The 25,613-nt window shown below is 44.2% G+C and overlaps 5 protein-coding genes across 9 annotated transcripts; 2 read left to right on the top strand and 3 right to left on the bottom strand.

Moving 5' to 3' along the window:
• The first annotated feature begins 2,505 nt into the window (after positions 1 to 2,505).
• Positions 2,506 to 5,840, top strand: nfkbiab (nuclear factor of kappa light polypeptide gene enhancer in B-cells inhibitor, alpha b). The gene is made up of 6 exons (XM_034562993.1): positions 2,506 to 2,820; positions 4,131 to 4,236; positions 4,330 to 4,540; positions 5,215 to 5,303; positions 5,405 to 5,662; positions 5,750 to 5,840. The coding sequence occupies exons 1-6, from the start codon at positions 2,567 to 2,569 to the stop codon at positions 5,783 to 5,785; spliced, it is 954 nt and encodes a 317-aa protein (XP_034418884.1). The 5' UTR covers positions 2,506 to 2,566; the 3' UTR covers positions 5,786 to 5,840.
• Positions 5,841 to 7,292: 1,452 nt separating this feature from the next.
• On the bottom strand, positions 7,293 to 11,025 carry psma6a (proteasome 20S subunit alpha 6a). Its single transcript, XM_034562994.1, has 7 exons — positions 10,835 to 11,025; positions 10,102 to 10,196; positions 9,896 to 9,977; positions 9,516 to 9,671; positions 8,854 to 9,032; positions 8,123 to 8,217; positions 7,293 to 7,818 (listed from the first exon to the last, which is right to left on the bottom strand). Exons 1-7 carry the CDS (start codon positions 10,908 to 10,910, stop codon positions 7,761 to 7,763), a joined length of 741 nt encoding a protein of 246 aa, XP_034418885.1. The 5' UTR covers positions 10,911 to 11,025; the 3' UTR covers positions 7,293 to 7,760.
• Positions 11,026 to 11,140: 115 nt separating this feature from the next.
• prorp (protein only RNase P catalytic subunit) lies at positions 11,141 to 18,723 on the bottom strand. 5 transcript variants are annotated; one of them, XM_034562990.1, is made up of 11 exons: positions 18,586 to 18,719; positions 17,878 to 18,170; positions 17,639 to 17,777; positions 17,269 to 17,503; positions 16,848 to 17,155; positions 16,368 to 16,415; positions 16,109 to 16,241; positions 12,442 to 12,552; positions 11,861 to 12,009; positions 11,464 to 11,662; positions 11,141 to 11,339 (listed from the first exon to the last, which is right to left on the bottom strand). In XM_034562990.1, the coding sequence occupies exons 2-11, from the start codon at positions 17,951 to 17,953 to the stop codon at positions 11,211 to 11,213; spliced, it is 1,527 nt and encodes a 508-aa protein (XP_034418881.1). In that variant the 5' UTR covers positions 17,954 to 18,170; positions 18,586 to 18,719; the 3' UTR covers positions 11,141 to 11,210. The 5 variants fall into 5 exon arrangements, with proteins under 5 accessions (XP_034418881.1, XP_034418878.1, XP_034418879.1 ...); XM_034562987.1 differs by having other exon boundaries at positions 17,878 to 18,211; positions 18,586 to 18,713; XM_034562988.1 differs by having other exon boundaries at positions 17,878 to 18,723.
• Positions 18,724 to 19,027: 304 nt separating this feature from the next.
• Positions 19,028 to 22,836, top strand: ppp2r3c (protein phosphatase 2, regulatory subunit B'', gamma). The gene is made up of 13 exons (XM_034562992.1): positions 19,028 to 19,310; positions 19,391 to 19,515; positions 19,774 to 19,878; positions 19,973 to 20,085; positions 20,534 to 20,631; positions 20,886 to 20,956; positions 21,072 to 21,204; positions 21,316 to 21,371; positions 21,626 to 21,701; positions 21,791 to 21,927; positions 22,163 to 22,300; positions 22,388 to 22,447; positions 22,536 to 22,836. The coding sequence occupies exons 1-13, from the start codon at positions 19,244 to 19,246 to the stop codon at positions 22,728 to 22,730; spliced, it is 1,374 nt and encodes a 457-aa protein (XP_034418883.1). The 5' UTR covers positions 19,028 to 19,243; the 3' UTR covers positions 22,731 to 22,836.
• A 728-nt stretch (positions 22,837 to 23,564) lies between these two features.
• Positions 23,565 to 25,598, bottom strand: fam177a1 (family with sequence similarity 177 member A1). Its single transcript, XM_034562995.1, has 5 exons — positions 25,462 to 25,598; positions 24,924 to 25,103; positions 24,766 to 24,832; positions 24,524 to 24,621; positions 23,565 to 24,368 (listed from the first exon to the last, which is right to left on the bottom strand). The coding sequence occupies exons 1-5, from the start codon at positions 25,528 to 25,530 to the stop codon at positions 24,153 to 24,155; spliced, it is 630 nt and encodes a 209-aa protein (XP_034418886.1). The 5' UTR covers positions 25,531 to 25,598; the 3' UTR covers positions 23,565 to 24,152.
• Positions 25,599 to 25,613: the final 15 nt, after the last annotated feature.

Raw genomic sequence — 25,613 nt, 5'->3', positions numbered from 1 at the left:
GAACTTGAGGTGGTTGTTGTTCTGGTCTACGGGAACCAGTGCCCATAGAACTGGGTACCAGGAAGCCCGTTTACGCTCCTCTTTCCTGGAGCGTAAGCAGTACACACACACACACACACACACACACACACACACACACACACACATTTCCGCAAGGGGGGTCTGGCCTGAACTTGTTTTGTTTTTCTGGAAAATCTCCAACTACCCAACTCCAAACTTGAACAGTCACATCCAATGCAAATCAGCATAATTCATTCTTAAACCTTGTTTTACAGCCTTTTGGTTTTTCTTCTTTAAGGGAGGGGCACATATTTATGCTGGGACACACACTGTAGGGAGTTCTACAGTAACAATGCATTAAACTTCCAAAATATCACAACCATCATAAAGACTGCATCTTATCTTGGTTACACAATCTCTATGTCCTTTCCCCGATTTTATGTTTCCCAGTTAGGGCACACTCAAACAATAAATAGGTCATCAACAAAGTGCAAATGACTCTCGTTACATTTTTGAAAAGCACCAGAAAAGCCAGCTGGGAGAGACCCCCTGGAAAACACTCATTGCACTTAAGAAGTCTACATCCAGGACATGGTCAAACCGTACACCCCAGCCCGTTCACTTCGCTCGGCTTCTGCCAATCTGCTTGTAGCTCCTTCACTTCGAGCTAAATCACGACTGTTTGCTGTGCTGGCTCCTCATTGGTGGAACGAGCTCCCCATTGACATCAGGACAGCAGAAAGTCTCTACATCTTCCGGCGCAAACTAAAAACACATCTTTTTCGACTATACCTTGAATAGGTAGCACTTAAATGCCGTAGTAGCACTTAAATGTCCCTTACCGATAGCACTTTAGTAGCACTTAAATGGCACTTACGGATAGTACTTTGTAGTTTAACTTTATTGAAGAAATTGTACTTGCTTGATTCTTGTTGTTCTGAGTTTGGACTCACGGTTTTATGCACTTATTGTAAGTCGCTTTGGATAAAAGCGTCAGCTAAATGACATGTAATGTAATGTAATGTAATAAAAGAAATACCGATCGTGCTGTTGGTGCAACATCATAGTTGTTAAATGCATTGGTTTAGTTTCCTGTGCTGTTTTAAGCGTCAGCCATGCACATTTATTTTTCCAGTAATGACGCAGAGCTGCTCTTGTTTCAGATCAGATTAATAACGCAAAATCCGATCGGCATCGTTTACACACACATCTTACGGTTGGTTTGATTGACCTTCGAGTGACGTGTGTATGGAAAGTGGACACATAATAGACTCATAATAACTAACTACTAGCTCACAAATGGACAGCTGAGCGAGGTAGACTGGTGTGGCAACACGTTTATAATACACTTATTATAGTATTAAATTCACGTCTAAATTAAATTCACGTCTTAATACACAAAGCTCCCTCCACAGGCCCGCTGCGCGCATTCCTCCCCTCCATCCATCATGCCTTCATTAGGGGTCAAGCAGAGGTCTTGTTTTCACTGTGAGAAGCCTCGCGCGTGCTCAGGATGAACTAACTGTGCCGACCGTGAACGTGCACCCGCGTGACTCCAGTCCGTGTGTCCTCAACATTTTATTCTCGGTGCAACAAATGTAGACGCCTAAAATGATGATGCACACGATATGCATTTTCATGAATGTGCTGCTCAACCAGTCGCTCGCTCTCGTGACAGTAAAAAGAAAAGACAAATGCGCGCGCCCCCCCCGTCTAACTGGTCACACAGACGGAACAATGGGAGGTAAAACAAGCCCGGAGTTTCCCTCAGGGGCCTCCGGAACATCACGTTCGTCTCGGTGTTTACTTTTTCTTCCCCATTTTTTTCTAAAGGGATAGGTCACAGCCTCGCGGAAGTCTCGCGGCCTTATCGAGGCACTTGGAAGTCGTTCCATGTTCATCCGCGGAGGAGTCGAACGAGTGATCCGATACTCGGGTTTTATTAAAGGTCACTGCCGCGGATTCAGTGGGGGTCTAATCCCCATCTCAGTATAACAACCAGCTATGTGAAGCACGGTTAGTTTAATGCTTCCAACATGCTTGCAACGTACATGCACCAGAAGCCTGATGTGCATCAAGTTATTCTGCTTTCCTGGATTCCCGTGGGATTAACACTGGAGTTGTTGATGCACTGCTTTCCTTATTCTTTAGTCCATGCAGGTTGACTTGGCGGTGCATAACATATATTACTATAATATTATATAGTTTGAATGCTAACTGGGGATAACTTTCTGCTGATTTAAAGCTGAGGGTGTAGATACAGTTTTAGGAGGAAACACTTGTGTAAGGACGGACATAATGCAGAAATGGGTGTTTTGCAGCCTGCAAACCGGACTTCGCCCTCTCGGTGACAAACTGAGGAGTGTATTTATATGTGTCCGAATAGAAATCCCCTCCTGGTGCCAGCGCTCTCTATGTGTGCTGTGTTATTCTGAGTGACAGTGTTCTGGAAATCCCCCACCTAGTCGTTAGCTCCGCCCCGCTGCAGCAGAGGGCATTTACAGCCTGCTGCACAGCTCCGCCCGCAGACAACCAAGCGCACCTAGTCGCGAACAAACAAGCCGCCATGGCCCTTCACCGGACCAGTATATTAAACCAAATGGATTACAGCCGGGACTCCAAAGAAGGGAAGCCGGCTCCGTCGACGGAGGAGCGGCTCGACAGCGGCCTGGACTCGCTGAAGGAGGAGGAGTACCAGGCCGTGGCGGCCGAGATCCGTCTGCTCCGGTTGGAGTGCGAGCCGCCGCAGCACCAACAGGCACCCGCTGGAACCGGAGAGCAGCACGAGTGGAAAACGCAAATCACGGAGGACGGAGACACGTAAGTCGGACTAGGAAGAAAAGTTAGGAGGGGAAAGAAAATATTTAAGCACGGGGATATTTGCGAGTTCTCGGAATAACGTCACGGCTCGTAATGTCGCCTGAGGAGAAGGCCCCGCTCGCGGGTCTCGGGGAGGTAATTTGATCCCTTTCCTGTGGGGAATGTCTGCCTCTAGTCTGTCATTACAATGCAAAGGAGCACGACGGCGTATTAATGTGGCACAAGGGCATTACAAAACACACGTACGGCGTCGCAGCGGTGTTAACAATCCACATAACGGGTGTCTGGTTCGGTAACGGGTTTAGTTGCGGTCAGGCACCGCGGCGGTGGACGTAAACAAAAGGCTATTATCAGGGGGGGGGGGACTCTACTATGGCCGCGGGTCAGACTGGGAAAGTCCCGGGCGCGCGGCCAAGGAATCCGACCGACGCGCGCTCCCGTGGTGCGAGAAGGGGAGGAAAAAAAAAACAAGAAAAAAAAAAAAAAGCACCTATAAAATTACACCAAACTTTCTGCGGAGTTTGACGTGAAAGTCACTCCTGGAATACGAGACCAGGAATAATAACCGTAACAGAGACTCCAAGTGTGTTTTTATTTATTTATTTAAATAAAATAGGAACACTATTTATCCGCAAAGAAGTTCATAGTTCAAACTCATAACAGCAGTGTAACTGTTCTCATGGCGCGTGCATACATGATGCGCTATCGCGACTTAAGTTGAACAACGTGACTTTATTAACCAGCACCGCCTCACAGGCCTGGAATCATTTCACTGTGCAAGGCGTAATAGCAGTGGTTTCCCAACGTGGGGTCTGGGGAACACTTTGAGGTCATTCAAATTATTCATCAATCTATTCGTTTACATTAATTTACTGTAATGGCATTCGTAGGAAACTGGCCCCTATGCTAATTCGATTTGAGTCTAAATGAAACGAAAACAAGGATGTAATTCAGTATCAAATGAACTGAAGAATCTTTTGAATGTTTGGGGGTCTGAGATGTGGAAACTGCTATGTTGAAGAATACTTTAAAATTTTTCTTTGAGAATGATGGGGATCCGTATACGGCACACAACAATGTTAACTTTTACGAGGCAAAAATCTAAAAACAAAAACCTCTTGTGCCTGCACTTGAATCAGCACAATTGTAGATTAGGTTAGATTTTCACTGTTCAAAAGTACACAAATGGAAGTATTTGCTGTTATTTACCTGTTTACATAATGTCAAGTGACTATCCTTGTGGAAAGAACCGATAACAATAATACAGATTTGGTTGTGTGTACTGTAACAGCTTTTCTTCGTCTCTATAGGCTGCTCCACCTGGCCATCATCCACGAGGCCAAGGAGTACATCAAAACGATCATAGACCTGTCCAAGAACACAGACTTCCTCAACACACAAAATGACCAGCGACAGGTATTGACGAAGGATCATCATCATCATCGTCACAAGACTGTCCTCTGACTCGGTAACTCACCTGTCTCTTCCCCTCACGTCTTCTCATCCTAGACACCGCTCCATTTGGCGGTAATAACGAACCAGGCGGACGTGTGCCAGCGCCTGCTGGTGTCTGGTTGCGACCCCACACTGGTGGACGACAGCGGGGACACGCCTCTTCACATTGCCTGTCGCCACGGCAACCTGCTGTGCTTCAGCGTCCTCACCCAGAACTGCCAGACGGAGCATTTACACACAGTGATGGCTGCCTGCAACTATCACGGTGAGAATATTTTACCGAACTTTGACTTTTATGACATTTCTGGTAAACATGTCGGTTGTCAACATTGAAACTATACTTGTTTACTTGGAACGGAAACGTTTGGATTTAGCAGCGGTGGACTAAATAAGTCCGTTTCGACATTATTAGAAGGTAGTTTCCATTCTGTGGTGGCCCACCCTCGGTGCATTGAGACAGGCCAGACACTGACCAGTCTGCTGCTGGTCTTAAGTACTATTTAAACGGAGGAATGGTGGGCAACTTCTGCTGCCTGTTATCCCTGAACACTATGACTAGAGGGGAGGAAACATTTTAAGCAAGCAAAGGGAACGCCATCACTTCCTGACGACAACCCGTCAATTACGTGGCTTGTGGCGTCGGATGCTAAGGCTTCAAATAGAGTAAGACTTGTCAAATCTTACTTTGGGGAACCACATTTCTGAATATAAAATGTAACAAATGTTACAATATATAATGAAATGGACCCAATGAAAAGTCTGTTCTCCTTTAGTAATGGCAGAGTAATATAATTCCACATTAAATTTAATACTTTGTCCAAACAAACTATTTAGCTCTTTTCTTGAATCCTTTTTGGAGCCTTGGACTTTTCCTAGAAAACTGCAGGTATGCTGATCTGGTGTCAGCTGTTAAGCTCTTCCTATGATGTTTTCTTGCAGGTCAGAATTGCCTCCACCTGGCTTCAGTTCAGGGTTTCCTGTCACTGGTGGAGAACATGGTGGATCTCGGCGCTGACATTAACTCAAAGGTACACACACCAAAGCTATATTTAAGAATACACACTTACGTTGTCTAGAATTACATAGTACATATATATAATACAATCTTGCGCTCTCCCCCATCCTATAGGAGCAGCGTAACGGTCGCAGTGCACTGCATCTGGCCGTGGACCAGCAGAATCTGTCGCTGGTCAAACTGCTGCTGAAGAAAGGAGCCGACCCCAACCTCCTGACGTCCGGGGGCCACACCCCCTTCCACCTCACCTACGGCCGCGACGGCGACGACATCAGGAAAGAGCTGTACTCGCTGACCGATCCCGACCTGCGGGAGCTGCCCGACAGCGAGGAGGACGACAGCGAGGAGGAGGACGACGAGTCCGACGAGGAGGTGCGTGTTGAGACTAGCAGCCGCCGCCATAACATTTAAAACGAGCTCCCTGGCCAGTGTGTGACTTTATCTCCTGTGTGTTTGCAGGTGGGTTATGATGACATCCAGTGGAATGGACATTAGCAGGAAGCGGGAGGAGGAAGTTACAGAGGCAGGAGGATGCGATGATGACTGTAAAGGACTAGAAAAAGGGCTCGGCTACTTCCTGCATCAACGTCACACACGCGGGGGCAGATTTGGCGCATGCGCGACCGCCCAGCGGAACAGATGGACAGGCAGCAACAACGAGTCCGTTCCAGGACGCGGGGGAAGAGCGGACGCACCGAGCTGTAAATACAGGACCACCGGATGAGTTTTGCTGTATGATGAGAGGATTGCTTGTATTCTGTGGACACAGCAAATCATTGGTCACAAAAAACAACATCCATCCACACAGATGTACCTGCAACAGCTCTGTTGTATGATATTGTAAATGCTGTGTATACAAAGATGTATTTTTTATGGAAGCTGTGAATGTGTACAGTTGAGCAGGTTGTATATGTCAGGCAGCAAACAGTCCAGCACACTCCAGTTAAATTAAAGACACTCATATTTAACAGTAAAAAAACAAAGTGTGATCATGTTTGTGTGGATGGGTGACTCGAGGGATGTGATGGGAAGATTGCAGTTGGTCATTGATTGCAACTAGTTTGGAGTCATTTTGGTAATGCAAAATAAGGCTCCTCCGGAACCCAGCGTGTAATCACCAGCGGCTGGCGATGCGACTGCAATTATAGAAGACATTCTTTCTTTACCACGTGCCTTTTGCCGCCGTCAGTATGTCTGCTTCTATAAACGCTGACGCGTGACAGCTGAGTTTGAGTTCTGAACTGCTGCCATTTATTTGTCGTGTCATGCAGCAAGGAGGCCGATAACACGCCTTCCATTGAATGAGGAACTGACGGCCAATTGAGCCTGCGACAGTTCCTCATACTTGTCGTGTGTGCAGAAAGAGATAAGAAGGGGATGTTAGGCTGTTTTTATTGGGAGGGTGGGGCTAAAGAGAAAGGGTCAGGAAATTCCCAGGAACAGAACACTCAGCTGTTGGCGACATTCCTGCTTCTCCTTCCTCCAAAGAAGGGAATCTCCGCCGAACAACAGGATGCTTCAGTCCAGCTCAAGGGCGGAGGGGAGGAAGGCAGTTTCACTTCAGTTCCAGTAAAATAAATATCCACATGGCCCGTTAAAAGCTGCTAATTACGCTCATGAAAGTCTGATTGTAATGCAGATCGGGTCAATGTCAAGCAGCTTGGTGTGTTAGCACTGAATACAAACTGAAAACTAATATTTAAATAATTGCAAGAACCTTCTTACTGACGTACTTTTCGGGCCCAGCTAGTATATCTTTTTAACTTTAGCACCTTTCAAGTGCAGATAAAACAGTCAATACATATAACAAATGTTATAAAATACATTCTAGTAAGCTGTATTTGAGCAGAAATAGAAGCCTTATGGAGACACAAATTGGCAACAGTGATTCTGAAAATAATGTTCCCTCCACTGCTCTGAAGTCTGAACTGCCCACTTTACATTTGCATAAAATTCCCCAACGACAATATATGCAAAGAAAAGAAAAACGGAAACTCGAGTGTTCGGTAAAAACATTGCATTTAATAGAAGTGCAGTAATGTACATCAGTGGCGGCAGACGGGGGAGACTTTCGAGTCGGTTATAGAAAACGGGGGGAGATGCACGTCGCAGCAGCCCTGAGTAAAAGAGATTGGAAGCTCTGTTGGCAGTGGCTCGAGAAGCTGCTGAACAACAAAGTCCGCGACAGAGATAGTGCTGGAGCGGTACCCCACCCTGTTCTTCAGATCTGCTCACGTCACGCTCATCGACTGAAGTCGTTTGGGCTGCGCTCCATCCAAAGGGGCATGTCGGACTGATGTTTCATATTGTTGCGTGTCTCTCAACCCCACTGTGCGATACCGGCCATTCTGATCAAGATCATACCGACTCTTCATTAATCTTCCTTCTGGGATGAGAGAGACCTGGTGTGTGGAGGGAGGGAGGTGGGGAGGGTTTTGGTGTTGCCGTTCATCCTTTTTCAGAGCTTTCCTCACTCTCTCTCAGACAAAGCCACCAGGTGGACATCGATCTCAGCCTCTGACAGAATCCTGGAGCACAAGTTAACGGTCATCATTTTTTTGTTATGCCAGATTTTGTAGACCTTACACACACTCCCTCTCACACACACTCCCTCTCACTCACTCACTCACACACACACACACACACACGCACGCGCTGGCACATTGTGAACACATTCAACCCTGCAAGCCTTTGCTTTGATCTCGTCACTGGTTTTAATTTTAAGGGGATTTCCCATTACAACACTTATTCTGTTTTTTATCATTTTTAACAATGCCAAGACATTACCATGTTTGAGCAATTTTTCTCCCTTTGTGTGAGGACAACACTCACTTGAATCTCGACTCTTTTGTAGTTATGATTCCCACCTCCAGCTCTGAGGGCTTGAAATCGATGGACAGAACGCTTGAGAGACATGAAATGGCCGTCTGTTTTGAGAAGGGGAGAGTTGTTGAGAAGCACGAGAGACAGCAGAGGAGAAGGAAATTCAATCAAACCTTGCATCAGAGAATAGACTCCGTTGGAAACGGGAGCTCATGCTGGCAAACAATTGAGAAAGATGGGACACGCGTATAAATGTGCGTTTTAAAAACGTTTGGCATTTTAAAAGATGTTAGAAACGTATAAAGCCACGGTTTGTCCACCTGCTCTCCTTTTCTACCGACAGCATTAAATTGTTAATACGGGTTAATAAGCTATTTTGCAAAACGTAGAAGATTAAATGTAGATCTGTGTGACATATTCCAATTGTTTGCTTTGACTTCTTATTCTTCTTCCAAGGGGAGTACATTAACATCTGGGAAATATTAACAGAATATCTAAGAAATAACAAATCAGTTTTTATTAAACTATTTTGTGTAATTGCATCGACGGCTGCCATCGATTGGTTTCCACTTCAGCTGTTCGAAGAGCCACTAAGTAGTGCGGTAACATTCCAGCATGGTGACATAAATTATATGCAATTTTCTGACACCCAAACGCACTCCTCGACTTTCCCTGCCAACAAAATTCCCAAATAATTTGAGTGACATTCAGCCCAGATCAGTCCGGCTGCGTGTGCGTACCTCTATGGTCTGCTCATAGGTCCAATCCAGTTTCTTCTTGACTTTCTTCTCGAGGAAGCTGGTGGCCTCTGTCTGCTTGACTCCAGCTGCCGTGGCCTTAAAGCCACAGTAGTAGCCGGCTGGATCACACTTATACAGCTGCGGACCCAACTCTTCATCCAGCCCGACCACCATCATACCTTGGAGGTAGGATGCAAGGCAGAGAGGAAATGAAGACAGGCCAGCAGAAACGTAGAGAAAGAGGCCATGTCATCCATTTGACTATCTGGTCAACGCTCTAAACAGCACTTTGACAAATACATTTTACTCCAAAAATGGTTTCTAACAGCCTTGTGCACGGGCTAGATCAACATCAGGTTTTAAAGATATATGTAAATTGGAACTGCAAATATTTTTGTCCCGATACCCAAAATCAAGCTGCGATGAAACAGTTTCCACAATGTAACTCTCTTACAAAAACAGCTTTCAGTATGGATCTCAATACATCATAAAGTAAGGTCATTACAAAAGCATTGACCAGCTCTGGACATGAAGGAACATATATCATTTTGGAAATGGATGACAAGTGGTTTTAAACAATTCCAACAGGTCAGTTTTGGTTAAAATAGGAGACGACTATACAACACAAACAATCCTAAAGGGCACACATGCACACTACTCACAGCAGCCTAGAGGCCTCATCTCAGCGTTCTGTGTGTAGACCTGCGAGATGTCAGCCATGCGTTTGCACAACATGTCCACGGGGATCTCATAGCCGTATTTATACATCCAGTTAGCCGCTTCATACCGTGCCCTCTGCACCTGAGACCTGCTGTCAGCTGGAGGGAGGAGGAGGCGGCAACATTTAGAACTGGACAAATACAGGGAAAGAATATGATACACTTCTTTGCACAAATGCATAGTAGAGATGGATGATTCATTCCTCTCAACATGGTTGTCAGACAAGGCAGTGGCTGACCCATTATATAAATTGAATTTAAGCCAAATAAAAAACAACGAGCTGACTGAGTATTCACCATCGGATGGACGAGTCATTGCGTACCTGTCATTCCAGTCATAACGCAGCCAATCTTCTCTGTGATTTTGTACAGATGTGTGACTGTCATGGAGTCCAGCAGCTTGTCCTGAGAAAAACACAAGACAAGGACAGAGAGATATGAACACCACAAGCAACGAAAGCTGTGGAATCTGACAACAGAAACATAAACGTCTGTGTGTAACTAAACTAATGTGTCCGTGTATACTGACTGGAACTTTCTTTTGTGTGACAACCACAACACAATCCTTCCCTCTGATCGCTACGGACGTCAGTCCTCCCTGGTTGATGGCTTTGAAGGCATACTCTGGAGACAGATAGGAGGGGAAAGTGGCACAATTCAAATTCATGACAAACAAAAATGCATGTAAACTTTTCAGGAACCTGGGTAGATGGTTTTACCTGTAATATTATTTTACATACGCACAACTGTATAAAAGGTATACATTGTATTATACAATGTATACCTTTGTAACATATGGGAAGTGATTTTTTTAAACAGATTTTCATACAGCTCAGTTCTAATTTATTTAGGACGTCACTGTAAAAATTATAATAAAATTAAAATTAAAAATTATAATTAATAAAATTGTGAGCTAGGGGTAAGCAGCATATTACGGTTGCTTCATACATAATTCACTTAGTCTTATGCAAATGTTTATCTTATTATTGTAATGCTAGCACTGCACAGCTAGCTAAATGAAGCTATCTAAGAAGCTAGCAAAACTGCAACAAAACGAACCTGCTGCCCACTTAATGTAAGCATCCATTTGTAGTTAATCACACACGAGTCGCCCTCTTGTTAACTCCATCTCGATGTTCCGACTCCTTTTTCTACATAACACCGCGTTATGAATGGGCTAGCTAGCTCCTGTTAGCCTGTTAGCAGGTCGTGATGACAGAGCAGGTTGAGTTCGGTTCATTTCTCTCACGAGCGTCACTCACCGACTTGGTAGAGTCTTCCCTCCGGAGAGAAGATGGTGATGTGGCGGTCAAACCCTGCAGTCGAGCCCCGAGACATGACGGCTGGAAATAACTTTAAACGGGTCGAGACTGAAGTTAAAGCTAAACTGAGAGGCGACAGAGTTAAAGCATACACCGGATGTGACCTGCCCGACTATAACCTTCCACATCCGGGTCACCATCGCAGCTTTGCAGCTCACAGATGTCACCGCTGACTTACAACCCTGCATGTTGCAAAGAGGTGCAAATTCCCCCCATGTCTCAACAGTTACATTGAAGAGTTCCACGTTGTACAAACATTTAATTTATTTACAAGTCCACAGTTACAATCAAAATACATGAGCGTTTGTATGTGTGTTCAGTGCTTTGCGGTGAGGCAGAGCCAGCGTTGTGGTACTTCATAGGTGCTCCTGTCCTCCGTGTCGTCGTAGGGAACGTGCCACGAGTCCGCTGACATCTGGATAATGGTGTCATAGCTGGGAATACTCTAAACACACACACACACACACACACACACACACACACACACGGTTGATTGGTATACTTCTTTCTTTCATTCGGTCCCAATCATCAACTTTCTCTGTCTCCTTCTCTTCCTCCTCTTCCCTCACCTGAAATCGGACTCTCCTGCCTGCTGCGACGTATCCGTCGAGCACCAGCTGGTGGCCCCTCTGCCATTTGAAGAAAAGCCGCCGGGTGGCTCCATCCGGCAGGCAGGCCTTGTGGTCCCTCATCAGGTCCCGGCTCACAAACCGACAGTGGTTGCCGGAATGCAACGTGGCATACAGCAAGAAGGGATCATCCTCCGAGCTGAGTAGACGCAAATAAAAAAATCTCAAGAACAGAAGGGTTGTACATAAAAATAAAAATAAAAGAGATACAGTCGTATAACAATGTGCTGAGTGATAACATGTGAATTATATTAAATCAGCCTCCCACGTGCTGCCCCTTTTTCTATGGGGTATATTCTATGCTATTCTCTTTTTGTTTTTGTCGTCATGTGCTCACATGTTTTCAGTGAAGAAGCAGTGAGCCTTCTGCTGGATAAGCTTCATGTTGTGTTTATCCCAGGACCTGGATGGCCGCAGCATGTGTTTCCTGCCCAACACCAGCACAGTCAGGCCCTGACCCTCCAGCTCCGACACCACGGCCAACAACTGAAACGCACACGTACACACCGCAACGCTTTTATTGATGTCAACACAATGTAGCAAATCCTAAAGGACTAGTACGGACACAAGCTAGGGACACGGGTTTGTCTGTTTGTTCTTACGCTGTATCTTGTGGCCACAGAGCGTCTGAGAAAGATGAGACATATTTGACCTCAGCTGTGTCTACGGTGTATAATGTAGCATGTAAAGTGTCTTTGAGTATCTTAAAAAGCGCTATATAAATTAAATGGATTATCATAGTGCAACCGGCAGAAAACTCCCCAGGTTGGACAGACATGTAGGAACAAAACACTAAAAACTGTGTGTAGACACGATTCTGAAAAAAGCGCTGTTGGTCTGATAGACCCTGCATAATATTTCTCTCCGTCTCTTATCTCCTCGTTATATCACATTTCGCCTGCACGTGCGTTTTCTCACCGTCTCTGACTGCCTGCTTTTGTCCCTGTTGATGTTCGCCACGTTCAGCCCATCCACGACCACATCGAACGCTGGCTTCCTCTCCACAAACGCCTTGAACCTCTTCAACTCCTGAACACACACAAAAATAGGCCGAGAGAGTGATTTATTGAGTGAGTGTTTTTTTTAAAACAGGCAAGTTACACCCGAATATTGTACAAAAACATTTGATTTTACACTGCATGACATTACTGCCTTTTTCTTTTCTCAGAAAAAAGAAGAAGAAATAAGCTATTTAACCACCGCAGGGAAGAGGCAAATACAGGGATTGTGCACAAGTTGCAATGTTCTAAAGGTTTCCACTATCCGTACTAACAACACAACAAGATCACAACCGTGCTGGCGGCATGCTCACAATAATATCATCTTCTAGGGACCAAGAATGTCTGTCTGAATTCTTGGTCCAATCCATTCACGTGGATGTGGAGATATTTTACCGATGGAGGAATTAATTTGACCTGCCGGTGACCTCGGGGGGAAGTCAGGGGATCGCTCAAGTCCTCTTCTACGAGACCACGAATGGCATGGAGATCTAAACCAACACATTTGGGTTTAGTGGCTCATTGTCGGCGAAAGGTAAATGCCTTATAAGCTGACAATTTGACTGACTAGTTCCCTGGACGTCTGACTTAAATATGCAGTGCTGACAAGGTACAGAAGAATTCTGCAGAACTCTCCCACAGCAACGTCAGGGCCTCGTTCCTTATCGCGGTCGGGAGCGTATGTGAACCCCACCTGTGGTGGCCTGATGGTTGGCTGGTTTTATCACAGGCCTGCCAGTAATACGTCTACCCAGCCTTTCTTTCTCAGCACCGAGATGGCCAGCTGGCAGCTAAACAATGAAGTACTTCGTTTTGAGTTAAAGTTTAATAGCTTATAAAACGTCACCTTCACACTGAGGACCTGGGTTGTTTCTCCCCGTTGGACAAAACATGATTTTCAATTAGACCCTAATATGACAGAATGTGAAGCGGGCTATGGTCAGAGCACTCTCAACTGTATTATTATTATTATTATTATTGTACATACAATAATATACTTACTCCCTCTAAAAGGGGCTAATAGACAGTCTATAAATAAAAAGAGTATCTGTTGAACATGAATACCACAGGTTTTCTGCAGTGCGGGGAATGAGGAAGGCTTCTTCTGTGGAACAGCTTTGTACCATAATAGGCAAGCAGTGCTGCAGCTTAGAATAGGCCTCCAGCACGGGAACATTGTTAATAGTACTTTCACTTTTAGATAACAGCAGTATGGAAATAGGTTTGCAGTGAATTCCCCCGGAATTGAAACTTGACTGCGTGCCCGCCACCATGAACGCAACCATAAAAATGTAAAAAAACATTTTTAAAAGGATGTAATATTCCATCTCCGGGCTCGAGATAAAGCGCCTGCCGAGCCCCGTCGATGGTGCACTGTTATTGCTTTTTAATTAATTTTACAATAATGTGCAGCTTCACATTGGAGGCAGTTTCTTTTTTTGTTGAGAAGGGGGAGATGTGTGTTTTGGGTGGGAGGCGAAAGAAATGAAAGAAAAAGACATATGATGGACAAATAAAAGTGTGGCGATGAAGAGAGGGATTGGTTATGATGGAGAAAAGGTGCAGAGATACATACAAAAACAAACAAGATTAAATTGACAAAGAAAAGAAAGAAGGAAAAATTAAGAGCAGCAGGAGGAGGAGGAGGAGGATGAGAGAGAGAAAGAAAGAGAGAGACGGAGAGAAAGTCCAGTATAATTATCCAGGGACTTTCCAGAGCCGATATGTGAAACCAGTTCATTGTGCTACTGCGGATGATATGACTGCTTAAAACACATGCGCACGCGTGCACACACGCACACTCAAAGACCATTATTAAAAAAAAAAAAGCACATTAGTATTCTGTGTGTAAGTACATACCCTACAGCATCATTACTGAGGTACAAAATCTCAATGCAAAAAAAGTGACAACAAGATACCAGCTATAATTACATCTGCCGATGTTACTCATAACACTTTAATAGGAACTTCTGGTTGAGTTTCTCTCGGTTCTAACACTTATCTTATCAGTTCCACCTCATTGTACTAATACAGACGTATTGTGTATTACATGTAAAAAAGTAAAACATAGACCAAACTTCTGTCTTTGTTTTGATATCTGATGCTTGTAACTGTGCTGAACAGCGTAGACACTAGAATGTGATGCAAATGTGATCAAAAATGCAACCTTTGGGGAACTTTTATTTTTGTTTCCAAAAATAATAAAATTCTCACTTAATATAATCAAATGCAATGCATCACAACTGAAAACTACAGCCTCAAAAAACGCTTCCGTGGTGGCTGCGACGACGAAACACAGCTGCCCTTCTGTCCCCATTACTCCCAGCATCAGCTGCTTCACTGTGTGGTCTGAAGAGCCCTGTTTGCCCCTTAAAAATAAATAAATTCATAAAGTCGAGTTATGCGGCATGTCTGCCTTCCTCGTTCCGGCTCCTCTGCGGGAGGTAGCTGTGATCCAGATTCACATGGTGCTCCAAATGCTGGAAATCCCCTCAATTTAACTAACTGCACCAACAAACTCCCCCTGACTACTGAAGAACACAAAGGAAAACATTCAAACGGTCTCTCTGTACATAAGTGAGCCATGGCCTATTATTCAACTACATGTTACTGATGTCCACAAGTTTCTTATTGAAACTATTTCAAGTGAATAACCTTGTTTGCTAATGTATTTCTGTTAGCATTATAAAAAGAATACAGCCAGTACATTCCAATCCAATGAAAAGCTTGTGATTTATCTATCCCAGATACAAGCCGTATCCCGATCAAATTATTAGTAATAGACTATAAAGGACAGAAAACCTCAAGCTTTGAGGACGGCAGAGACGTTTTGGTGGTATTGTCCTCTGTGTCAGGGACTAATTATTAAATATCAACGTGGTGCAGTAGCAGCTTAGAGGAATGAGTCTCTGAAGGACATCTTCCTTTAAAACAATGCCTCAAAAGGAGATCTGATCAGAAGCGGTTTAGATCTCAGTCATCTGTATAACGAAAGTGGCAGAGTTCACTTAGCGGTTTCGACTAGCCCCAAAGGCCCCAAAGGCGTGGTGCCACATGTCTACCAATGACGCCATCTAGCAGAAGACAGAGAGATAATGTGCCATGCTGTTGGCAGATAAGCCTCCAAACAGATACTTAAGTTTCGGTTAAAAAAGTGGAATTTCTTTTATTTAGGATGAGCTACAATTAGCTCATTCTAAATAAAGAAACACAAAATTAGTTCAAACTGAACACAGCTTAAAAGTTCACAAACTTTTAACACCAACCACAATAATGTATCATTCATCGTGGCCTGTATTAATCCAAAGGTTAATATAATGGAAGATTAGATTAATGGACTAACTGCACGCTCGATTTAATTAATACAATTACAAATCTATCATAAATGATCTTGTTAAAACCAATGCATAATTCACAACTGCATACAATGAAATGAAATGAAATATAAAACGACAAGTCAGAGTAGAGATGCAATTTAGCTATTTAAATTATCTTTATGACCTCATATTTAAATTATTCTTTTAAGTTATTAGACACCGGGCTAAGCATGTGTGTGTGTGTGTGTGTGTGTGTGTGTGTGTGTGTACCTCAGGTGTAGTCTTGTTAAAAACATCTCGTCCCTGAATGATGTCAGCCATCACTCTGTCTTTCAGCTGTTGGTACTCTTCAACAGTCAGCTGGATGGACTCTAACTCCGACCCACAACACTTACACACACCCCTAGAAACACACACACACACACACATTCATAAATGACATATACCGGACACACAATTCTACCAATGCACAAATATGGATGAAAACACCTTCCACGGCGATTCATTTGGTAGGAAGTGGTGCGGTTACTTTGGGCTGGCGCTGGTCCAACTTCCTGCCCATCTCTGCCCCATGAGACTGAAGGCAGAGAGACAGAGAAAGGAGACATGAGGAATGATGGGTTGTTGAGGCGGATAAACATGGATGAGATCAGGTTAAGTTCATACAGACAAGAGAAAAAGACTAAATGCTGGTTTTATCTTCCAATAGAAGGGAGTAAAATAGGGGGGAAAACCACCGAAAATGTATTGTGAAGCCGTACCTGAATAAAACTCACCAGGGCAAAATTCTGCAACAATGTTCACTCGAAATTAGAGTTCATTGACGACGTTATGGTTTTTAAAAGCACCTGTTTTTAGGACTGATCAAATTATATCTTGTCATCAGTCCATACTTCTAAAATGACATCATTGTGAAATAGTTTGCCACAGGATTTAGGTAAATCATATAAAGTGCATCCAGCCTCTGGTTCCCACCTAAACCCTCAGAGCCTTTATCACTCTCTTGTACCTCTCAAACCAGGTCTTGATGCCGCTGGTGAGGCCGCGTTGGGGGTAGATCTGGTTGTTCCTCATGTGGAGCAGAATGCCCAGCAGCCTCTCCCGGTGCTCCGACTGAGACACGGCTTCAGCCTCCTTCTTCCCCGTTTTCTCCTCGGTCTCCCTCGCTCCCTTGTACAGAGCGTCCCAGGTTTCCTGGTGCGGGCTCAGTCCATTTTCAATCAACTCGTCATAGAGAGCCCAGGCTGCGGTCATGTCGCCATTTAACATCGCAGCCGCGATGATATCGCCGTAGTTGCGCGGTGATGGGGTAAAGACCTGTAAGGACAACCGTAAAAACCAGGTGACGACGGAGAAAGGGACGCCGTCTTCCAGATCCAATGAGAGATTTGGTTGTTTTTTTTTAAAGTAAAAATCAAAACGCTGCTAACCTTCTTAACCTCGCGCAGGATGCCGACCGCCTCCCTCCACCTCTCCGTCCGGCTGAAGGACTTGATGAAGAGGCTGGAGGCTCCCGTTTCCAGAGAGGAGAAACTTCCCTGCATGATGTCATAGATATCAAACACCTCGGCGTCGTGGCCACCGCTCACACACAGCGTCAGGTACCGCAGTAGCAGCTCGTAAGTCAGCGTCCCCGTTTCCATGGCTACAAACGTCAGTAGGGACCTGTAGCAGAATGGTGCATATACATTACATTTAATTTTAAATAATAGTGCTCAAACTGTAAAACCAACAATTGGACCTAAAAAAATTAAATGCAATTCAAAATTAGACACACAAACACACTCGTCCTGCACTCACTTGGCAATATCCAGCTCTGCCCCGGAGGTGAACAGCGCACTCATCATCTGGATGTCAAAGCGCTGAGAATTCCCCATAGACTCCTTCAGCGTCCTCCAGTCAGCGGCAGAGAGCGGCCTGTCAGGAGGCTGCACCTTCGCTGTGAAACATTCATTCATTAATTCAGTGAGGGTTGGATGATTCCAAAACCCTTTCACAGATTAATTTAGACTTCATTAATAAAGCCGATGGTGTCCTACCTGGTCCTCTCCTCGTCCTCCCTTCAGGCTCCCCTGCATGCTGCTCCACATCCTGAGGTGCTTTCCTCTTCAGCATCTCTGTCGTCCTTTTTGCCGTCCCGGCAGCAAACACGGATTTGGGGGGAGACGTCCTCTGCCAAAGACTGGAGCTCTTGCCCCTTCCCTTCGCAGCACCATCCCACAATTCCTCTTCCCTGCGTCTGTTGCTGCTATTTCTGACTCCCTCCTGTCCATCAGCCTGTCCACTGTTCCCCCTGTCTGTCTGTCTGCCCCCTGGGGTCGGGGTTGTGTGTCTGGTGCACAGAAAGCGGGCTGAGAGGGGCAGCTGGGGTGACTTGCACAGAAAAGTATTCAGTGTGTAGAAAGCCGACCTTCCCTGGTAGAAGAACGGCTTGAAGGGTTTCAGGCACATTCTGACTTGTAATATCAAGGTGGAGCCCATGTTAGCCTATGGGCTTGTACTTCTATTACTACACGTTATTTCAGTTATACAGCAGATATAATCCTAATTTACATACCACATATACACTGTATAAATATGTATTTCCTAAAGCATCTGACCAAAAACCTATCACATGCTGTTAGTTGCATGAATAACCTGGAAATGAGCCTGCTAATAACCTTGCCGTCACCCAATGCAAATAGATACTTGAATATCCCTCTCTCGTTGGTCCTATAAGTAGTTATAACTCTTTAAATGCGACTCACTCTTCCTTTCGATATCCGAATCAAATACAGCTCTTTTCGTTGTACAACTTCATGGATAAACACAACTGAGGGAGCTGGACACATGACTCGAGTCGCACAACTCGACGTCATCAACGCTCGACAGCTGCGCGTTTGTTAACTGTCAAGTTTGTAAAGACAACCAGTAAACGACCGGAATACGCAATTTGGTTTGAAATGTACGACGCAAACTGTATTATTTGAAAATAAAAAATAAAAATATGTTGAGGAAATGTTACAAAAGTTTCAACCCAAATTAATTTCGAAAAACTGTTTGTGTCTCATGTCTTCGATTGATTTATTGTGGGTTTTAAATTTGACTTGAGGCGTATTTTCATGAATGCATAGCTGCCTTTGTTATTAATGTTGTATTTTAATTGATATGAACTGTTTTGAAGTACACATGCTTTACTGCCTCTGCTTTTGTCCGGTTTGCAAATGTATTAGCAACACATGTTGATTTTGACATCGGAAACCAAACCGGAAGCCACACACTTGTTCACTCAGCAACTTGACGTCGACCTATTTTTTGGGTGTCTTGGCGACTTTTGTACACAAGTCTTTGCACTGTTTTAAACTTTTGCGATGGAAAGGTTGTTCTGACGAAATATACTTGATTAATTTCAGAGACGGTGACATTATGGCGAAAGACCAACAGCCTCAATGGGCGGATATTTTGAAAAGCAGGTTAGCAAACACCAAAAAAGGTGAGACAAAATGTAAAGTGACGTCTCGTGCTAGCTAACGTAAGCTCCTTTGGAGTCAACACTAACGTGTCTCTGTGCAGATGACAGAAGCGACGAGGAAAAGAAAGCCGAAGAAACGAAGCTGTTCACCAAATACTACACGGAGTGGAAGGAAGGAGGCGACAAAGACAAGTCCTACAAGAACATCCCACGGTTTTACTACAGGGTATTACTTCCATAACGTCACATGACACATGTCAACCCAAAGGAAAGCGCTCCAACGTCAGACATGTGACTAAACCCTGTGTGTCCTGTGTGTACTCCATCCGCCAAATAATTACAATTTTCTATACAAATATAACATTTATGCCCCCAAATAATACAACTACAAGATTAATATGGACAAGCTATTTTATTGCAGGACACCATAGATTGTGATGTTGATGATGTTGATGATGATGATGATGATGATGATGTTCTGCAGCTACCAGCAGAGGATGAAGTATTACTACAGAAACTGAGAGAGGAATCCAGAGCCGTTTTCCTCCAGAGGAAGAGCAGGGAACTGCTGGATAATGAGGAACTACAGGTAACACACACACACTGAGTTCCTTCTGCACGAATAACAACAATCTGCTTTGTTGTCTTTTTAATCTTCCTCTTCCTCTTTGTCTTTTCTGTAGAATCTGTGGTTTCTGCTCGACAAGCACCAGGTTCCCCCGGTGAGCGGCGAGGAGGCCATGATCAGCTATGAAGCCTACCTGCAGGTCGGGGAGAAGGCCGGGCCCAAATGCAAGTAAGCAACAGGAAGTAGAGGTTTAAGTGCGTACAGCGCGGTTTGGGTAAAACCCTATTGTTCCAGTCTTGTTTTATGTCTTTGTTGATTGAGTCAACATCCCGCCCCCCCGCCTTGACTTTATATCCATCTGGCGTCACAGTGTCTTTGCTCGGATGACTTTATATTCAGCAAAATCCCATAAAACCCTAAATGCTTAACCAGGAAGTGGACACAGGAGGTTAATATGTCAGTGAGTCCACTGTGAAGAGTCCGAAGTGTGAAGCAGAGAACTGAATCTCGGAACGGTCTGGAAAAGTAAAGATTTAGCTAAGATAGTTCTGTATCTGGAGGAAGAAACGTGTTAAAAGCAGATATAAAAGGGGGGAAGACCTGGCTTTCAGGTCTAACAGAGTAATGTTATAAAAAGTAACAATTCCTCGCCGCTTCTCTCCCTTCTTTCATTCAGAAAATTCTTCACAGCCAGAGTGTACTCCAAGCTGCTCCTTAGCGACCCTTATGGCAGGATCTCCATCATGCAGTTCTTTAACTACGTCATGAGGAAAGGTCTGGACCCCCATTTTCTTGTCTACTTTGTCCCTTTTTATTGTACATACGTATCAGTGAGCAAAAGTCTGCAAAGTTTAAAAAGGATGAATTATTTCTTGAAAAGGTAGAACAACAAACAAAAAGGCTTCTTATTGTCACCTGGCCCAATTTTCACGATATTTCCTTTGATAGTTTTCTGACCTGGATTGATCTAAACTTGTGAATATCTTGTCACTGAGTGTTGCTCATTTCTGGTCTCTCTGTACATCTAGTGTGGCTGCATCAGACCCGGATAGGTCTGAGTCTGTATGACGTAGCAGGACAGGGCCACCTCAGAGAGTCGGTAAGCGTTTCCCATCAAGTTTTTCCTCTTTTAAAGTAATGAGCAACCAGTAGGAGGATAATGGCTTCCTTTAGTAGTGAAATGAAAGAAAGCCATTACATTACATTCTGTGTAGGATCTGGAGAACTACATCCTGGAGCTGATCCCCACTCTGCCTCAGCTGGACGGACTGGAGAAGTCCTTCTACTCTTTCTACGTCTGCACCGCTGTTCGCAAGTTCTTTTTCTTCCTCGACCCTCTCCGAACAGGTGAGCCTGAACCCCACACGTGGTGAAGGAAATAATCAAAAGTCAAATGTAACGCTGAATTTTGGGGTTCGGAGAGGCTGAAGATGTTTGTGTCTGTTTTTTCTTCTCCAGGAAAGATTAAAATCCAGGATATATTGGCCTGCAGTTTTCTGGATGACTTGTTGGAGGTAGAATTATTATTATTTTCTTTTCTATCACGGACTATTTGGTTTCTACACTGCAAGCTGGCCGTTAAAAGATGAAAAACGTGTTTTTTTGTTAAAAGGGACGAATATGGGACATTTTGTAGCTGTTATATGGATAAATGCTGTTTTTTAATAAATCTCTTCTGACCTCATGAAATTGTTCGACATTACAAGGCAGATTCATTGTCAAGCAATCCGGCTTATGTTCTTTTTTTACTTTTCCTCTGGGTTCTTAGCTTAGAGACGAGGAGCTTTCTAAAGAGAGTCAGGAGTCCAACTGGTTCTCAGCCCCCTCCGCTCTCCGGGTCTACGGTGAGAAAAACGCCTCTGCGCAAATGTCAAATCCAATGTTCTGTGGTTTGTGCTATTTCCGGATGTTTTGCGTCTTTGTGTCTCCGCAGGCCAGTACCTCAACCTGGATAAGGACCACAACGGCATGTTGAGCAAAGAGGAGCTTTCACGCTACGGCACGGCGACGCTCACCTCGGTCTTCCTGGACAGAGTGTTTCAGGAGTGCCTCACCTACGATGGAGAAATGGTACGATCAAATACGGTACCGTAGGAGAGTTGTTGTTGCCAATACGGCTCCAGTGGTCCCCGTCATTCATCCTCCAACTTTCCACAGCTGTTTTGTTGCCCAGTGGTGTTTTAATGATGGCGGATTGGTGAAACGTCTCATTTTTCGGTCCAAAATCTTCTTTTAAGATGATAGATTGGCGGACTTCTAAGGGGCTGGGTCTAGTAACTGTGTTTTTCTCCTCCTCCTATCTCAGGACTACAAGACCTATCTGGACTTTGTATTGGCGTTGGAAAACAGGAAGGAGCCTGCGGCATTGCAGTATATTTTCAAACTTCTGGACATGGACAATCAGGGATACCTCAATGTCTTCTCCCTCAACTATTTCTTCAGGGTAATTCAGCGTCCGAGGCCCTTTTCAAGGCTTGGGCCGAGCTTGTAGCTCGTGTCGGTCTGTAATCATACTGCCGTGTGCTTTCAGGCCATTCAGGAGCAGATGAAACTCCACGGTCAGGAGCAGGTCACCTTCCAGGATGTCAAGGTATATGGTACACACACAGAGACATTCTTTGTTTTTTGGGAAAAACAAAAAGAAAGATGACCGTTTCCGATCACTGCCTCGTCCTCAGGATGAGATCTTTGACATGGTGAAGCCTAAAGATCCCTACAAGATCACCCTCCAGGACTTGGTGAACAGTTGCCAGGGCGATACTGTCACCAGCATCCTGATTGACCTCAACGGCTTCTGGACCTATGAGAACAGAGAAGTGCTGGTGGCCAGCGACAGCGACGGCAGCAACACAGCTGACCTCGATGACAGCTGAGGATGATTTGGAGGGGGCTTGGAAGCAGCAGACATTCTGCTTCATTAATTTTCCTGTAAAGACTTGTTTTGTTATTGACCTTCAAAATAAATGTTTCCTTTCTAAACGATGCCTAAATGTTTTGTTTGTCATTCACACCCACTGAAATCAAACTGGTGTGAAACAAATCAAAACGCTGCCGCTTTGAGATTTCTTGGCGTAGAGCTGAGCAACGAGAGGGAGATTCATGAAGTAATTTTAAAACTGTAAATTAATAATATTTATGAGATAAGATGGTTGGGATTGTTAGAAAAACACCTTGATGGTATTGCCTAGCAGGTGATAAAGCTGACATTAAGGAAACTTCCTAGGAATTAACAGGTGATTGATTCCGTTATAACACAATGGGATAACTGGAAAAGGTAATGTTATATGTATGATTAAAAAAAAAAAGCCATTGTATGAATATTTTATTAACAGAGAAAATATAAATATGTATATATATATATATTCATTAAAAGGTTTGTTAAAATAACTTTTGCATATCGGCCCTTTTTACAAAAAATAAAAATAAAGCATAACATCCTTCAGTGACTCAAGACAAATTCACAAAATGTTCTGAACAAACTTATTAACAAGCCCAGTTAAAAAATGTCTTCTCGAGCCATATCATTTTCAAAAGAGGTATGCTAAACAAAGCTGATCTGAGGGCTGTTCCCACACAGCCATGTCAGGGGATGTAAATCAATAAGAAGCTTATGACGGCTCGGCCTCGGCTCAATGCCCGCAGCTGAACATTCATATGAAAAGGCTTCCAGAAGGACACTTTAAGAATGAACCCTCAACACACACGAATAACGCAGTAACAATGTATTTGGTTAATTTCCCATGACACTTTTAGGAATGACCACAGAAACCCATGGGACCATGTCCAATGACTTAGCTATAATGCTTACCTGTAAATATGTTATAGAACGCCAGATTTTAGCAGGCAGATCTTATGCCCAGGAGGGGACCAAACAGTTACTAATTAATCTACAAAACCAAGCATCATGCCTATGAATTGAGCTCTTGGATTAACAGGCCTCTAAGTTAATAACTCAGCAAAATGACATAAATCTTGTTCAAAAGAGCAAGAAGGCACAGTGGCCTACAGGGAGTACTCGTGACTGTCAGAAGGCTGAAGCAGAAATTACATTCCCTGCTTATCTAAATAGCTGAACTTGCGAAACATCAGACTTTTACTAACATGATCAACAGTCATAAACACATTCCTGCATAAGGCAAGTACAGTCACTTCCGCAGCCCTTTTCACTTTTTCCCCCCTGCACTGTGAACTAAGAATATTTTTTTATAAAAGAAAAAAATAAATTAAAAAAATAACGTCACTTTCAATCCCTACTGCTGCGTAAATTAAAACGTGTGTCTCCTAAGTGTCAATTCTCAGGAGGGAAGGGGAACGGGAACTCTGCTGGCGTCCGCGGTGTTGAGGGGAGGTTCAGGTTCGAGATCAAAGCTGATGTTGACAAAGGAGGCTCCGGACGGCTCTGGCTGCTCCATGGTGGCGGGATGAGGATCCTCCTGCTCGCCTCGTCGCTGGTCCGCGAACCGACTCTCTGCCGTCTCGGCCAGGCGGTTCTCCTCCTCTTCCTCCTCCTCCTGCAGTTGCATTTCAAACCGATACAGATTACTGTTTGACGGCTGGTGCTTGTTTTCTTGCTCCTGCCTCTGTGCGAACAGCTTTTTCCAAACAGTATGACTTTACTTACATTTGCATAGGAAATTGACACACGGAACTCAAGGACGTGTCCTACCTCTTTCTTTATGCGGTAGTACTCATCAATGGCGTATTGGTATTTAGGAGAGGTGATGCCAAACATAGAGGCCAGCCTCTCTCCCATGTAGTCACACACTGCAGAAACAAACACACAGAGACACAATAAAGATATCTTGAAGAAAAACACATTTAATGTTTTGTATTATCTGGACCTTGAGTCTGAAATTAAATTTGATTGATTGATTGGTCCGAGCTACCTGAGATAGTGGCCTACTTTACCTGAGATAGTTGAGGTGCCCATTCTCCACACGTGGAACCAGAAGTATGGACCCCAGGTCAGTTTGGACTGAAATACACATAAAGAGAACAAGACAATTAGACCACACACACGTCTGCTGGGCAATGCCAAAAAGTTAATTTTTTGTAAGTGAACCCACAGTATCAACAGCAATGACTTCTCTCTTTACGGGCTCCTCCACGTCCTCCTCTTCATCTGTGCTGTATTCCTCCATAGTCTCTCCGCTGGCGAAGAAGATGGTCCTGCGGGGAACCCTCACCTGGCTCCCGGCAGAGTCTCCCATTTCCACCCTCCCAAAGTCTGTCGCCCCTGCGAGATTCTGTCAAAACAAGGCGATATAATGTATCTGATGGCACCTCCATCACTATGAGTAAGAAACTCATAAAAAGGTCAAACATAAGACATGTTACTACGTAGCAAAGTTTTTAACTAACATTATCTGTAACTTAACGTTAGTCGAGTTCTTCATCACACTATGTACTGTAGCTAGTCAGGGAAGTAACGTTCAAGTGAATCGTCCTGTGGGGACAACTTAGATAGCTAAGCTAGCTTCCAGCTTTGTGTTTGTTGACGGTTAGCTTCTTAGCTAAGGAAGTAATTCGCAAATAATTTAAAACGTATTTCTTTTTTCATTAACAAACACGGAAAGTGTCGAAAGTAGTTTCGCACGGACCAACCTTATCAGTGTCCATAGTTTGCCCCAGTGAAACGTTCACGTTAGTTAAGTGAAACGACAAATCTGCCATCTCGGTCACTTCTTCCACCTCACTCGATCCGGTTGTCTAGGTTGCGCCGGCACCACTTCCGTTCTAATTTCTCCAGAATAAAA

The sequence above is a fragment of the Cyclopterus lumpus genome, chromosome 22 (genome assembly GCF_009769545.1).
Source record: "Cyclopterus lumpus isolate fCycLum1 chromosome 22, fCycLum1.pri, whole genome shotgun sequence".
NCBI lineage: Eukaryota > Metazoa > Chordata > Actinopteri > Perciformes > Cyclopteridae > Cyclopterus > Cyclopterus lumpus.
This window is presented reverse-complemented; position numbering and strand designations above follow the sequence as displayed.

Excerpts from the sequence above, each read along its gene's own strand:
- prorp (XM_034562987.1), bottom strand. The coding sequence starts at position 18,696 with ATGACGTCGAGTTGTGCGACTCGAGTCATGTGTCCAGCTCCCTCAGTT. Across the intron at positions 18,212-18,585 it reads TTCGGATATCGAAAGGAAGA|TCACCCCAGCTGCCCCTCTC; the intron begins GTGAGTCGCATT and ends TTTCTGTGCAAG. Across the intron at positions 17,778-17,877 it reads GAGGACGAGGAGAGGACCAG|CGAAGGTGCAGCCTCCTGAC; the intron begins GTAGGACACCAT and ends AATGTTTCACAG.
- ppp2r3c (XM_034562992.1), top strand. The coding sequence starts at position 19,244 with ATGGCGAAAGACCAACAGCCTCAATGGGCGGATATTTTGAAAAGCAGG. Across the intron at positions 21,372-21,625 it reads TTCTGGATGACTTGTTGGAG|CTTAGAGACGAGGAGCTTTC; the intron begins GTAGAATTATTA and ends CTGGGTTCTTAG. Across the intron at positions 22,448-22,535 it reads TCACCTTCCAGGATGTCAAG|GATGAGATCTTTGACATGGT; the intron begins GTATATGGTACA and ends CCTCGTCCTCAG.
- nfkbiab (XM_034562993.1), top strand. The coding sequence starts at position 2,567 with ATGGCCCTTCACCGGACCAGTATATTAAACCAAATGGATTACAGCCGG. Across the intron at positions 2,821-4,130 it reads ATCACGGAGGACGGAGACAC|GCTGCTCCACCTGGCCATCA; the intron begins GTAAGTCGGACT and ends TCGTCTCTATAG. Across the intron at positions 4,541-5,214 it reads GGCTGCCTGCAACTATCACG|GTCAGAATTGCCTCCACCTG; the intron begins GTGAGAATATTT and ends GTTTTCTTGCAG.
- fam177a1 (XM_034562995.1), bottom strand. The coding sequence starts at position 25,530 with ATGGCAGATTTGTCGTTTCACTTAACTAACGTGAACGTTTCACTGGGG. Across the intron at positions 24,833-24,923 it reads AAGTCATTGCTGTTGATACT|TCCAAACTGACCTGGGGTCC; the intron begins GTGGGTTCACTT and ends TGTGTATTTCAG. Across the intron at positions 24,622-24,765 it reads GGGCACCTCAACTATCTCAG|TGTGTGACTACATGGGAGAG; the intron begins GTAAAGTAGGCC and ends TTGTTTCTGCAG.
- psma6a (XM_034562994.1), bottom strand. The coding sequence starts at position 10,910 with ATGTCTCGGGGCTCGACTGCAGGGTTTGACCGCCACATCACCATCTTC. Across the intron at positions 9,033-9,515 it reads GATGAGGCCTCTAGGCTGCT|GTATGATGGTGGTCGGGCTG; the intron begins GTGAGTAGTGTG and ends CCTACCTCCAAG. Across the intron at positions 7,819-8,122 it reads ACAAAAGAGTCGAGATTCAA|GATTCTGTCAGAGGCTGAGA; the intron begins GTGAGTGTTGTC and ends CTTGTGCTCCAG.